The following is a 12,625-nucleotide window of genomic DNA, read 5'->3' as shown; positions in this document are numbered from 1 at the left end:
TAGCAAAACTTCCTCTTTTATTGGTATTTCTTTTTAATCATTTTGCAATCATCAGTCTTTCTCATGAAATCCCTCTCTGACTTGTTTGACACCTGATGACTTTTTTTAAGATAAACTCCCCGCTCATCATCAGATGGATTTGACCTTTTTATTGTAGCTTAGCATACGCCATAGACACACATCTATCAGTTGTCAGAGCTGTATTTAAATGATTTTATTGGGTTTTACTTGAACATGTGGTATTAATGACTGACTGTCAGTGAGGCTTGCATCTTGTAAAACAATAAAAACTCAAAACTTGTGATGATCTGTCACATGTGTGTAAATGCGGTCAGTGTTTGATTGAATGTAATGTTTTATGGATATTTGAGTAGGCAACCTTTTCAAACCAGACAGCCTTACATTCTTAAATTAGATTATCTTAATTATTAGATTTATACCCAAAATAAAAAGAGGCAAATTGGATGAAGATGGCTCATAATCTCTTGTGAGTTTTTGAGTTTTCTGCTCTTGCGGTTCTCTTCCCTGTCCTGCTTTATCACTCCTTCATTAGCTTAGACTGGTTGTTCAGTAGTTTAATTAGCCAGTAAAGTGCTGACTGATGTGTTGTCACGACCTTGATTCAAACTGTCCACTTGTTCACACCTTTAGTTGTCCTCCTACGTATCCTCTGCTGCTTGTTTGATTCACTCAATTGGCGTCTTCCTGTTTACGCTCCAGCCGGCCAATAGTGTTTGATCCTGCAGCCAGCGGAAGGAGTCGATAGTGTTTGTTGACACAGACGTGTGTGTCTGTGTGTGGGAGGGGTTAATAAATAAATAATTCAGCTGGGAGTTATTCTAGCTATAGTCTGCACCACATCCCTCCTACACACACATACAGGTCTCGTGTACATCCCGTGTCCACACGCTGAAGTCTGCTCTGCATCCCATGTAAACACACAGATGTCATTAAATATTTTGAACTCAACGTTGATTTTAGAGGCTTTGCTTGTGTCATCATGAGTTATTTTGGCCGCTGTAATCGTGTCGTGAAATTATGATATCGTCGGTACTAAAATGAGTGTTCAGGGTGGAACTATAAATCGGCCACCCGTGGGTGAAACAGGCGTCTGAGCTGCTGGAAGATAAATCAGCAGAGACAGGAAATGAACCATTATAAAGCCTCTGCCATTTCCTGTCCCACAGCCAGCGTGCTCTATCATCTAAATCTGACAGTTGGTAAACACACACACACACACACGTACACACAGTCAGGCCTGTGACACCACTCTTCCATTGTTCCTTTCAGATCTTTTTAAATCCAGTTAGCTCTGTCGAATCCCTTCATTTATTGATGATCTTATCTCAGACTAGACTGAGAGATTCATCATTAATCTAACTCTTAATCTCACACATCTATTATATTTCATCGTCCTCGCGCCTAATCTCAGTCCTTCTATCCCCCATGACCCCTGTGACATATCTTAGTCCATATTTACTTAAATCTTGACCCCTAATGGTGACAACATTTCTATTTTTGTGCACATCCAGGCGTGAACATACCAGTAACAGCAGTTGCTAATTGAGAGTTAATTGACGTCACACAGACAAAGGTTTGGAAAGGGCGATCATTGGCTTAGACCTTTTCTTAAAATAAATTCAAATGTGAGGAGTTACTGTATTTCGTGTTGTGAAGGAGAACGAATGACAAGATGTTGAATAAACAGAAGCCACAGAATGACTGTTGATTCTCCTCAGCAGGGCGGCATTCAATGAAACGAGCTTGTGACGGGTTTATTCACATTTTCACCCGTCCGTCTTCTCACTGCTTCTGTGTGTGGCACACTGGGTCCCCCTGCTGTCTTCATTGGCAGTGTGTGTGTGTGTGTGTGTGTGTGTGTGTGTGTTTTGTGTCCGTGAGAGAGTGTGAGAAAAGCTGAGAGAAAGAGGCCTCCGTTCCCTCTGGCACCAACTAGTCTAGTTTGAATTGTGCACAGCACACACGTTTACTTTACTTCAGCCTAATTTAGAACTTTTGTTTCACTTCTCTGCCAGCGTGATGCGTTTAAATGTTGAATCTTGTATTTCCTGCGCTTGACAGTTCTCTTAATCCAAACGACGAGCAGGAAGCAATGACGGTCAGGACGAATGAGATTTGAGTCTTTCACTAATAAGGCTGAGAAAAAGTTTGATTCAAAGTAATCTACTGGTCACACATGCACATACACAACTTTACAGAACTCATTTTGCACCCAAAATAAGTTTCAAGATTGTTATTGAAGTAGAAGCAAAGGTTAAAGCAAGCTTCCAAAAATACAAATGTAAACAGACAGATTAGTATCGGCCAGGAGATCCTTTAGTCTCATGATTTTAGACTTTATTTCAAACGGCCTAATGTTCAAACAAAGAAATGTGATATGTAATGTATCACTAAAGGTCGTGCTTCTGTGACAGATTATACATGGCAATGATGGACATGAACTATAATCATAATTATGTATTAGCAGCTACTGTCACTGCACAGGGCTGAAGCCTTGCAGTGAAAACAGCGTGACATGTGAAACTGGGGGCGGACCGTGTGAAACTCCTCCTCGCTGGCTGGTACAGATGGGGAGGGGGGAGGTGTGTGTGTGTGTGTGTGTGTGTGAGTATGTGTGGGCTGCGCTGTGCACTGACAGCTCAGTAAGCGGCTGAAGTCCCCGGCTGTGGCAGAATGGACCGCCTGGACTTCCTCCGTGATGTGCTCTGTGTGTGAATGTGTTTTAACAGTGTGTGTGTGTGTACACGTGTATCAAGGAGCATACATGTACCGGCAAAACAATGGCTGTAAACAGAGTTTCTCAACTCTGCCACGATATCACCAGGCTGTGGCTGCAACTGAAGATGATGTCAGGTAGAGTGTGTGTGTGTGTGTGTGTGTGTGTGTGTGTGTGTGTGTCTGTGTGTCTGTGTGTCTGTGTGTGTGACTTTTTTTTCTCTTGTGTATGAATATGTTTATAGATAGAGATAAGACTATGAGAATGCTGCAGGTGTGTGTGTGTGTGTGTGTGAAAGAACTTTGTCAATGTAAGGCCCTTTAAAGCGATACAAACACCTGCATGAATGCACGCAGCGCAGACAATTAAAATTAAAATATTGTATTCTGCAGCTCTTGTAGAGTGTGTGTGTGTGTGTGTGTTTTGTGCATTCTTGTCCAGCTGTTATTGTGTGCAAACTGCAGTCTTTGGCATCACAGGTGTTTCATGTTTGTCCGAAGGTGAGGAACACCGTTACCTTTTCTTTTGATTTAGTGTTTTATACATTTATTTATTTTACTGTAAAAATGGCCGTTGCCATCTTGTTTTTTTGGCAAAAGAATGCAAATTTAAGGCAGATCCAGAGGGTGCCGCTTGTGTTGAACACACAAAACTCACGTCATAGCACACACACACACACACACACACACACACACACACACACACACACACGCGCCTCTTGGATGTTATACGCAGTTTATAAATGGTTGTATGAACGAGCTAAATGAATGAACATGACCTGACTTTCTTATCCACATTGATTTCATCTCATTGCCCAAAGATGCTTTTCCTGCCGAAGGGATTACTATCCATCAGATGGTTACATAACCCAATCTAAAGTGACCCTCAGGCCCCAACTGTGTGTTGAGCTGTGTGTTAACGTGAGGTTTGTCCACCGTCGGTACAGTACACAGCAGAGCACGCTGGCAGCATGTTAATCACATCCGTCCCATTAATGCACTTTGTTTCCTCCTGTCAGTTGGGAGCAGCGTTGGGACAAAACCCTTTTGAGAGTTTGAATGTCAACATCTCCTCCTCCTTATGTCCACTCTCAGCTGTGTGTGTGTGTGTGTGTGTGTGTGTGTGTGTGTGTGTTGTGTGTGCTCATTATTTATTCAATTTTTGTTTGATCTGATGAGCAATAGTGTTGATAATACTCCATAGAGATCTTGTCACACTGCTTTTGGCCCTCTGCAGGCTTTTTCAGGTGTGTGTGTGTGTTTTGTTTTGTGGTGCTGTGCTGAGAGAATGTTTGTTCTACTGGCAGATGGACTGAGGTTATCTTATGCAGCCTGGACACACACACACACACACACACACACACACACACACACACACAGAGTTCGTACCAGAGTATCAACCTGTCCCTTCGTTGCTTTTTTGCCAAATCAAGATTAGAAGTTGACATGCCTCAACTAAGCTCCCATAATGCGGGATGTGGATTGTGGATCTACGTACTTGTGTGTGTGTGTGTGTGTGTGTGTGTGTGTGTGTGTTTCTCAGAAGGCAATGGATGCATTTATCTTTCTTTAAAATGCACCTTTCAATCAATTTTATGTCACAGAAGAAGTGTATGAAAACAAAAGCAAGAGAACATAATCAATAAACTCAACTCTATTAGATTAAGTGGATGTGATGAATCTTTAATGATCCCTGAGGGGAGGGGGGGGGTAGCATGATGGCTGCAACAAGACACAACAAATCAAACATATTGATTTTTAAAGAAGCAACATATTTATCAGGGCTATTACACAGCTTCATGGAGCTCCAGTGACTCGCTATGATATAATCTGAAATCCATAACATTTTAGTATCCTGCTTCTCTAAAGGGAGGGGAGTTGTAAGAGACTTATTAAGAACAGGGGGGAATTGATGCAGCAGAGGCTGAGCTCAGGACTTTCACCCAGGAGTGATAAGTGATAAGAACTTTATTTATAAAACATTTTTGAAACGTTGACATTCAACAATTCTGTGGTTGTGCAGAACTATGCTAACATTTGTGGAATGCCCCTTTAACATTGGTTAAAATGAATACATTCTGCATTATGTGCATTATCCTAGGTCAGAAAGACGCAACCATACCTTATACTTCTCTCTTCAGAGCTGTGTGTTTACACCCTGGGGCAGTGTGTCTTCTTTTCAACATGCCCTACATGTAAGCTTTGAAGAGAAGGATCACTTTCTGTTGAGGATTGCTGACCTTTTGATTATGACCTACTCAACGTCAGCACAGCTACAATTTAATATCAACTGATTTAGGATCACATTTCCGCCAGCTAAGATCAGACTGCTAGGAGAAGGTGGTCACTCTCCTCTTTGTCACCATTTTGTCTTGCACAGAGTACATTTTACAAATCCTACAAGCAACCAAAACATCTTTAAGTGAATCCAGCACTCTCTCCGTGATCTTAAAGACTATTATAGAAGATAAGTCTTTCATCAGTGCATGATGTCATCGTGTAAAACAGTAGTGTCAGGTTTTTCCTACAGCTGCAAGTTTCTTTTAGGGCAAGTAAAAACACAGACTTCCTGGATTCTTGCTGCCTCTTATCCTCTCTGTGTGTGTCATTTTCCTTTTTCGTCCCCCTCTCAGTCTTCCTCAGTTTTCATGTTCTTCTTTGTTCTGTGTAGTGTAATGACTGGTATGGCCAGGGGCAGCTAAAAAAGGCTTCTGTTTTTTTACTCTAATGGTGGAGCAAGAGGAAGAAGGGACCTGGATTTAAAGACACAAGATGCTTTGCTGTTTTAGTGAGTTTCACCACAGATGCCAACAACTCACAGAGTTTAGGAGACATTACATTTCTGTTGTGTGCAATGCCCAGATTTCTTGGCTTGCACAAAACATTTTTAAGATAACTTGGAGCAAGAATCAACATTTACAGTTTTGTATTTCTTGTGCTCAGAGGAAGCCCCCGTTCTTTGTCATCCCAGAAAGTGGATTCTCAGCTCATTGTTGTTTTTTAAAAAACGTATTTGCTTGTGCCTTGAATGGGAACTCGGCCTGCGTGCGGTTGCGTGTCTGTGTGTGTTGTGACGGCAGCGCAGACTGGGGGGGACAGTAGTGTGTTGTTTTGCTGAGATGATGATGCCACCAACTATTCAGTAAAATCAGGGCTCACTGCCAGTGACGGAGTCAGGCCCGACGCCATTGTTCTGGATCTCTAACCGTTGCTGAATGAAGGAAGAGCTCATCACGTCATGCATGTAGGAAGACGCTTTGCAGCATCAAAATAATATTGCAGAGAGTAAATAGTAGATCTTCATGACACGCACATCTGCAGACGATTGAAGAGCATATAAAGTCAAATTCCATCACATCATTTTCTGTGTGCTAAAATGTTCTGTTCAGTATGAATAAATCAATTTATCATTGTTCTTTACAGCTTTATGATGCAGTTTCATGTGAGGTAATGACTATTTTATTGTTTTGGGGAGATTTATGTAAGTTGTCACAGCTGCAGTAAAGAGTAGGAGAAGATACTCGCATGCATCATTATCAATGGGATGTTGGTTTTAATGGTGATATTGCCTTTTGACATTTAGATGTTTATATATGTTTATTTGTGGTATGTTCTTTTAGTCGTTATTTCCTTAAGGCTTAAGAAGTTAGGAAATAAAAGTGACATTTGTTCTGTAATATCCTGAGTGGGTGTCCCCTGATTGCTGTTCCCGATGCACCCAAACAATCAGGGTCGAACTCACGTGACCATCAGTAATATTTTAACGATCGTCTGGCTGCCGTTTTTTGACCCAGTTGTTGTTTGGCATGGTGTGTATGTGGGGGTGTGTGTGTGTGTGTGTGTGTGTGTGTGTTGCGCCTGTCTTGTGTATGTCAGATACCCCACAGCAGTGACAGATGGAGCTTTGGAGACTATAATACCAGATAATAGAGCTCAGATTCCCTCACACAAGTACACGCACTCACACTCACACTCACACACTCACACACACACAGCTGCAGAGCGGCTGGCAAATCCTTGCTTCTCTATATGCAAATACACCCAATGCAGCTGACCATCTTCCTGCTGGCATTTGATACCAACGCAACAACTTTTAACCCCGCTGGCACTCCCTCCCCACACACACACACAAACACACACACACACAAACCTCGTTTCTCCAACCTAGTGCCTTCAAGTCTACATTCCAAGTCGGTCCTTTCCATTTGGTGCATACCAGAGCAGCAGATGGAGGGCTGAAGCTCTCGGTGACGCCGGAGTGCGAGACGTCTGTCTTACGAGCGTCTTGATGCTCGACTTTTATGATGCCATATCATGAGGCTGGATCGATATCTTAGCTCATAAGACAAACTCCACATCACAATTTACTCCTATATGGCACTTGTGTTATAGCTTGGGATACATGCCTGTTGTTGTCATCTGCATACATACTAATAATTATAATTTTGATGAGAACTTCCAATTTTTCTCAATGCCTGCATTGTGTGTCTGTTTCTGTATATCTGAGCTTCTTTCTGTGTGTTGGTGCACCTCCATGTGCAACCATGTCATGCTTGTTTTTGTTTGCATAGTCCTCAGCCAGGGTCCTGTGTGAGTGTGTGTGTTTGTGTGAACATCAGACAGCTCTTCAGCTTCCTGTGGCTTTGAACTTTGACCAGCACACCAGCACTGGCAGCCATTAACCACCAGAGAACAGCTGGCTGCCGTCTTTGAACTGAAAATGTGTGTTTAGCAATGAAAACCTGCAGGAACATGACTGCAGAACAAAGGAAGAGGCGGAGGTGCTGCGAGCGAGACAGTAGACCATGCTTTGTGTGTGCGCAATGGACTGTACCTTCATGAGACTTAATTGGGCGGTTGCCTCTTTTTCACCTCAAAGTAGTGACCTTACTAAAGTGTGTTTCACAAATGACATCGTAAAGGAGTGTTGGCGGTGACGGTGGTATTTCAGATCATCGTGCTGTTTGAATGTCAATACTTTACATTATTTAGTAAGACCAATACTGGCCTCGTGATTTCACGTATCGATTCATTAGTTTAACCCTCATTGTTTAAGCTTTATGCACGATACGAAGTGCAAAAGCACCTCTTTAAATCGTGTGTTTAGCAGAGATCATAAGTTCCTTAGAAATAAGTGATTCATTTATTTTGTGATTTTAAAAATAAGTCACAAAATAAATTGAATAAAGACGTTCTTTTGTTTATCTTTTCACCTGTACCTGTGACTATTATTTGATTATCAAAACAGTTGGCATTTCATTTTCTGTCAATCAACAAATCAATGAATCGACTATTTGTTGCAGCTCTACAAGAACAGAGATTTTTAGCAATTGTTGAAACTTGGATCAACATTGGGAATGAAGACAGTAAAGTTTTACAGTAAAGTGTGGTACTGCTGTTGACCCAGAGCAAACACATCCACAGTATCAACTAGCACCAGGCCAACACATTAAATATGTAGGCATGTGTAAAGAAACCCTGTCCTCCGTTTCATCCTATTGAGACGAGAGCACCTCTACGCTCCTTTTTCTTTCCGACTGCCTCATTCCCCTCCTCCTCCCCCCCCCCCCCCCCCCCTCGCCTCTATCTTTTCACCTCTCTAAATCCTCTCTCACACATACAGACACACACAAACAGCATTCAGCTGGAGACACTTAAGAACCGGTTCAACTCAGTTGGCTTTTACTTGTCGTCGAGTTTGACTCTCATGTAAATCCTGAAAATACAATTTATTAAACATATAATTGCATTAGCTGTTGGACGTGAAAGTAGATCTAACGGCCGAGTAGAAATGCAGATAGAGCCAAAGTGACCCTGATAAAGATGAACGCCGTCATTTTTTAGCTTTAATGGACAGATAGTTGGGTTATGTATCCGTTTGCCCCTCAGCTAAGCCCCTGAAAAAAAGGATGAATGAAATGGTGAAGGGGTATCAGGGTTTGGGGGAAGGGTACGAGGAGGCGGAGGGACATTCTTTCTAGGCCCCCCATAATCACTATTTGTGTTTGGCTGCATTGCCCCACTTCCAGTGTGTGTGTGTGTGTGTGTGTGTGTGTGTGTGTTGGTGGGCAAAGGGGTTCACTTGCAGCCGAGCCGCTATAGTTTATTTTCATTCATTGGACTGAGGACAAAGCAGGGAGTTTTGGAGTTTCAGCACCAGTGAAAAGCAGCCCGACGCCTGAATGTCTGATATGTGTGTGTGCACCATTCACCCCCATAGTGGGGTTGGGATGTTACAACTTGAGATTCAAATTGTTGTTTTTCCAATAGTATATTTATTTCCTATAAATGTTATAATATTTACAATGTAACTGATCCAGTGGCTACTATATCATGTCTGTTTGTATGTTCGTGTACAAACAAACCTCCACGTCCCTTCATATTTGTATTAATTATTAATTATTTTTTCTGACATTGCAATATCAAATCTATATTTTTACGATAATTGACCTAATGCCTCTCACATTAACGTCATTAGGATAGCGCAGTTATCAACCCTCATGGTTTGGTTTTGGTTTCCATGTGTTTCACTCTAGAAAGTAGATCATCATTTAACTTTTTCACTTGAACAAATAAGTCCGCTTTATGTTAAAATAAACATTTGGACAAAATTGACACTAAAAACGTCGTAAAGTTGGTCTTTAATGTTATTCTGAGTGGCATTAAAGTCTTTATCTGTAGGGACTCTGAGGAGCAGAGTGGTAAAAGTGGTGAAAGGTCTAATTAGCTAATCTCCGTCAGCTGCGTGTTCCCACCTGCAATTAAAGGTTGCCATGGTGATGTTAGCTGCTGGGTCAGACAGTTAATTTAATAAAGATTAAGATGAGCTTGTTACTCAAGGACAGTGTTGTAGTAGTGTGTAAACGGTGAGCGTCTGCCTCCATGTCATAATGACTGATGGGTTTAAGTCTTTGAGGTCAAAGACGCACATTTGCGTAGATACAGTAGTCGGAGAGCGCTGGCTGCACATGTCTGGCTCCAGACGTTTGGGTCTTAACCCGAGCTTACTGCCTGACACACTGAACTGACAGCTGGCACTACGACACACTGAAACACACACTCCGGACATATGACACAACACACTTGCTCACACACAGCCTGAGCATTTCTAACACACGATCTCGTGTTAGGCTGTATCCATTGTGTTTTTAATAGAGCTTTTTACATTCCCAAAACACATCCTCCCTTCCCATCTCGTCCTCCTTTCTAGTTTCTGCTAATTATGGTAGAGTATCGGTTAAATTACAGGCTGGTCGACTTAGCTGGAAGCTCTGTTGTCTGTCAAAGTCAAATAAAGTGGACCTGCATTAGCTCCACGTAAACCCCCTCTAAACTGTATCCAGATTTAAACATGTGTCCTCTTTTGGACTCTTCTTTCACTTCTTCTTTCCTAGTTTTTCTTCTTCAGTTTGTTCCTTTTTTTGCATGATGATTTATTTCCTTTTTTACATCCCTCACTCATTTCTTCCCTTCCTTCCTGATTCCCCATCTTCCTCTTCTGTTCTCCTTCAAGAGATGATGTGTGTGTGTGTGCGCGTGTGTGTGTCATCCAGTGCTGTACACCTCCAGTATAATAGGTTCCTTCCTGACCACAACTACATGTATTTTGTGTTTAATAGTAAACGGCGGCCCGCACTCTCACACATGCTGCTAAGTGTGGACTACACATGAGACCTTACAGTATGCGGCGTGAGTCACTGTCTAGCCTCTGGTGTGCTGACACACTGTATGTAGCATTACTGAGGATCTAAGCTCTTAATCTGTCGGGTTTCTTCATCATATGGAGCTGAAAACAGTGGCCTCGGATCTTGCAGAATACCTCTTAAAAGATATTGAATTGAATGAAAACAGCATTCTGGTATCAATTTCTGCACATAAAACAAGACGGTGATGCTCTTAAAACAACGTTGGAGCCTTATAATCAGCCAGAGCTGCTCTGGTGTGTGTGTGTGGGGGGGGGGGCTTTTCTAAAATATGAACAGTTTGCTGGGTTTGCACTTAGATAGTAATTAATGCCTCTCGCTGCCAGTCCTACCATACTGCTTGGAAACCTTGCCACACTCCCCTCACACCACTCACAGTGCCAGCCTTTATTTTCCTTGTGTTTGGCATACATGGGTCACACATTGCAAAAAGAATGGATGGGGGAGAATGCTTTTTTTTTTTCTTCTTCTCTTTCTCTATATTTCTCTGTCTGTACACGTCTCAAAGGGCTAAATGAGATTACTTTAATCCAGCTTGGCCGGAGAGAGGAGGAAATCTAAATGCAGTTTACGTCGCTTTCCCCTCTTTGGATTTCTTTCCTCTTTCGATATTCTCTTTATTCCCATCTTTTCTCATTTCTTCCCACTTCCTCCCCTTGTTTCCAGTTGAAGTGATCATACATATATAACAAATATATAAAGGAGTTAATCAGTCCTTAAATCAATATAGTATACGTTCTGTTAGAATAATAAATGTTACAAGGCAATTGCTACAAAGTTGGACACCAATAGCTAGCCAACAAGTTGATGTTATATGCACTTGATTGAATTATCTGTAATAAAAAGGTCAGCTGTTCACTATAAAGACCATAATGGGTGACACCGGATTATTGGCTCCATATCCGAATGTGGTTAATCGGCCACAACACTCCCACACAGCCTGAATTAACTTCTCGGTCATCTGATCCCATTTGTAACGTTTGTAACTGCCAGCCGTTTGTCCGCCCGCTTTATGGGGGGGGGGGGGGGTGATAATAACGATGGGTTCTGTGTGCGGAGACATTACCATCTAATAAACAGATCTCCATCCCTCTCTCTTTTTCCTCAGATGACATCCTGCTGAGGGAGGACGGTCCTCTGTGTGCAGCAGAAATCGGCTCTGAACTCCAGAAACAGTTTGCCATCCTGCCAGGTGGGTTTGATTTCTGTCTCCTGACCGGTACACATGGGGGGGGGGGGGGGTACTGCGTGAGCCAGATACAGTCAGCTGTGTTTTCTCGTGTCATTCTCGCAAGAGATTCTCAATTTAAGCAAATTGAACAAAGTTACTGCAACTCTAAACAAACATTTGCGAGCAGTTTTTTCTAAAAGTGCAAATAGACCCAACATTTTGAATGAGCTTAACAAATTTAATTAAGCAAAACGATGTGTTACTGTTGAATTATTGTGTTAGACTTAAAGTGAAGTAAACTTCAGGATGAACTAGTGACCCCAGATAGATCTTGTTGTTTCTTTCCTTTCCAATAGGCAGTATGGATTAGATTAGATTAGAGAAGTGGGTTGTTGGTGCAAAAACACATTCAAGTAACGCATTGGTCTTGAAATATATAAAGTTATTTAACTCCTCTCACTACTTCCACTTGTTTTACTCTAAATTTCCTCCTGTTGCTTCCTTTTACCAGATTTTCTCTCTTTCAATCCGTCAGATCTATTGAAAGCTTGCCTTGATGTTAAAGTTCTGTTTATATATGTGTGTGGTTTAAACTGTATTTAAGTGAGGTGTATTAGAGGCCCTGCCCTCTGTGCTGCAGCTTTAGCAGCATTCACTTATTGAACCTGTCTCCGTGCGGCTTGTGTTGCCAAATATGTCTCACTTCTCACTCAGCTCCTTCATTTCCTAGACATAAACATCATTTTGATGTTTAGCTTTTATGTTTATCATTCTTCTAGTTTAATTGCTGTCTTTCTTCTTCTGTTGATGTTTAAATGTCTAATTCTAGAAAGACAAGTTGACACATATTATAGTTCTTCCACTTGTCTTTGTAAAGTAAAGTTCTCACGAAAAGTTTTTATTTAAATCTTACGCAAACAAGCACACTCAGACAAATGTGTGCATATACACACACACACAGAAACACACACTTAGGCCACTGTGTTGGGTTACCATGACAATAATGCCTGCCCAG

At 41.8% G+C, this 12,625-nt stretch overlaps 1 protein-coding gene across 7 annotated transcripts in view; it reads left to right on the top strand.

Annotated features, from left to right (window-relative positions):
• mcf2la (mcf.2 cell line derived transforming sequence-like a) overlaps positions 1–12,625 on the top strand; it is a 38,500-nt gene that overhangs the window by 7,254 nt on the left and 18,621 nt on the right. For 6 of the 7 annotated variants that reach the window (XM_029450579.1, XM_029450548.1, XM_029450556.1 and 3 more), the window contains one exon: positions 11,548–11,631. In XM_029450579.1, the coding sequence (XP_029306439.1) occupies positions 11,548–11,631 (84 nt within the window). Of the gene's footprint in view, positions 1–2,682; positions 2,875–11,547; positions 11,632–12,625 lie in introns of those variants that run through there. The other variant, XM_029450538.1, reaches the window with a different exon arrangement.

The sequence above is a fragment of the Cottoperca gobio genome, chromosome 2, assembly GCF_900634415.1.
Source record: "Cottoperca gobio chromosome 2, fCotGob3.1, whole genome shotgun sequence".
Lineage (NCBI taxonomy): Eukaryota > Metazoa > Chordata > Actinopteri > Perciformes > Bovichtidae > Cottoperca > Cottoperca gobio.
This window is presented reverse-complemented; position numbering and strand designations above follow the sequence as displayed.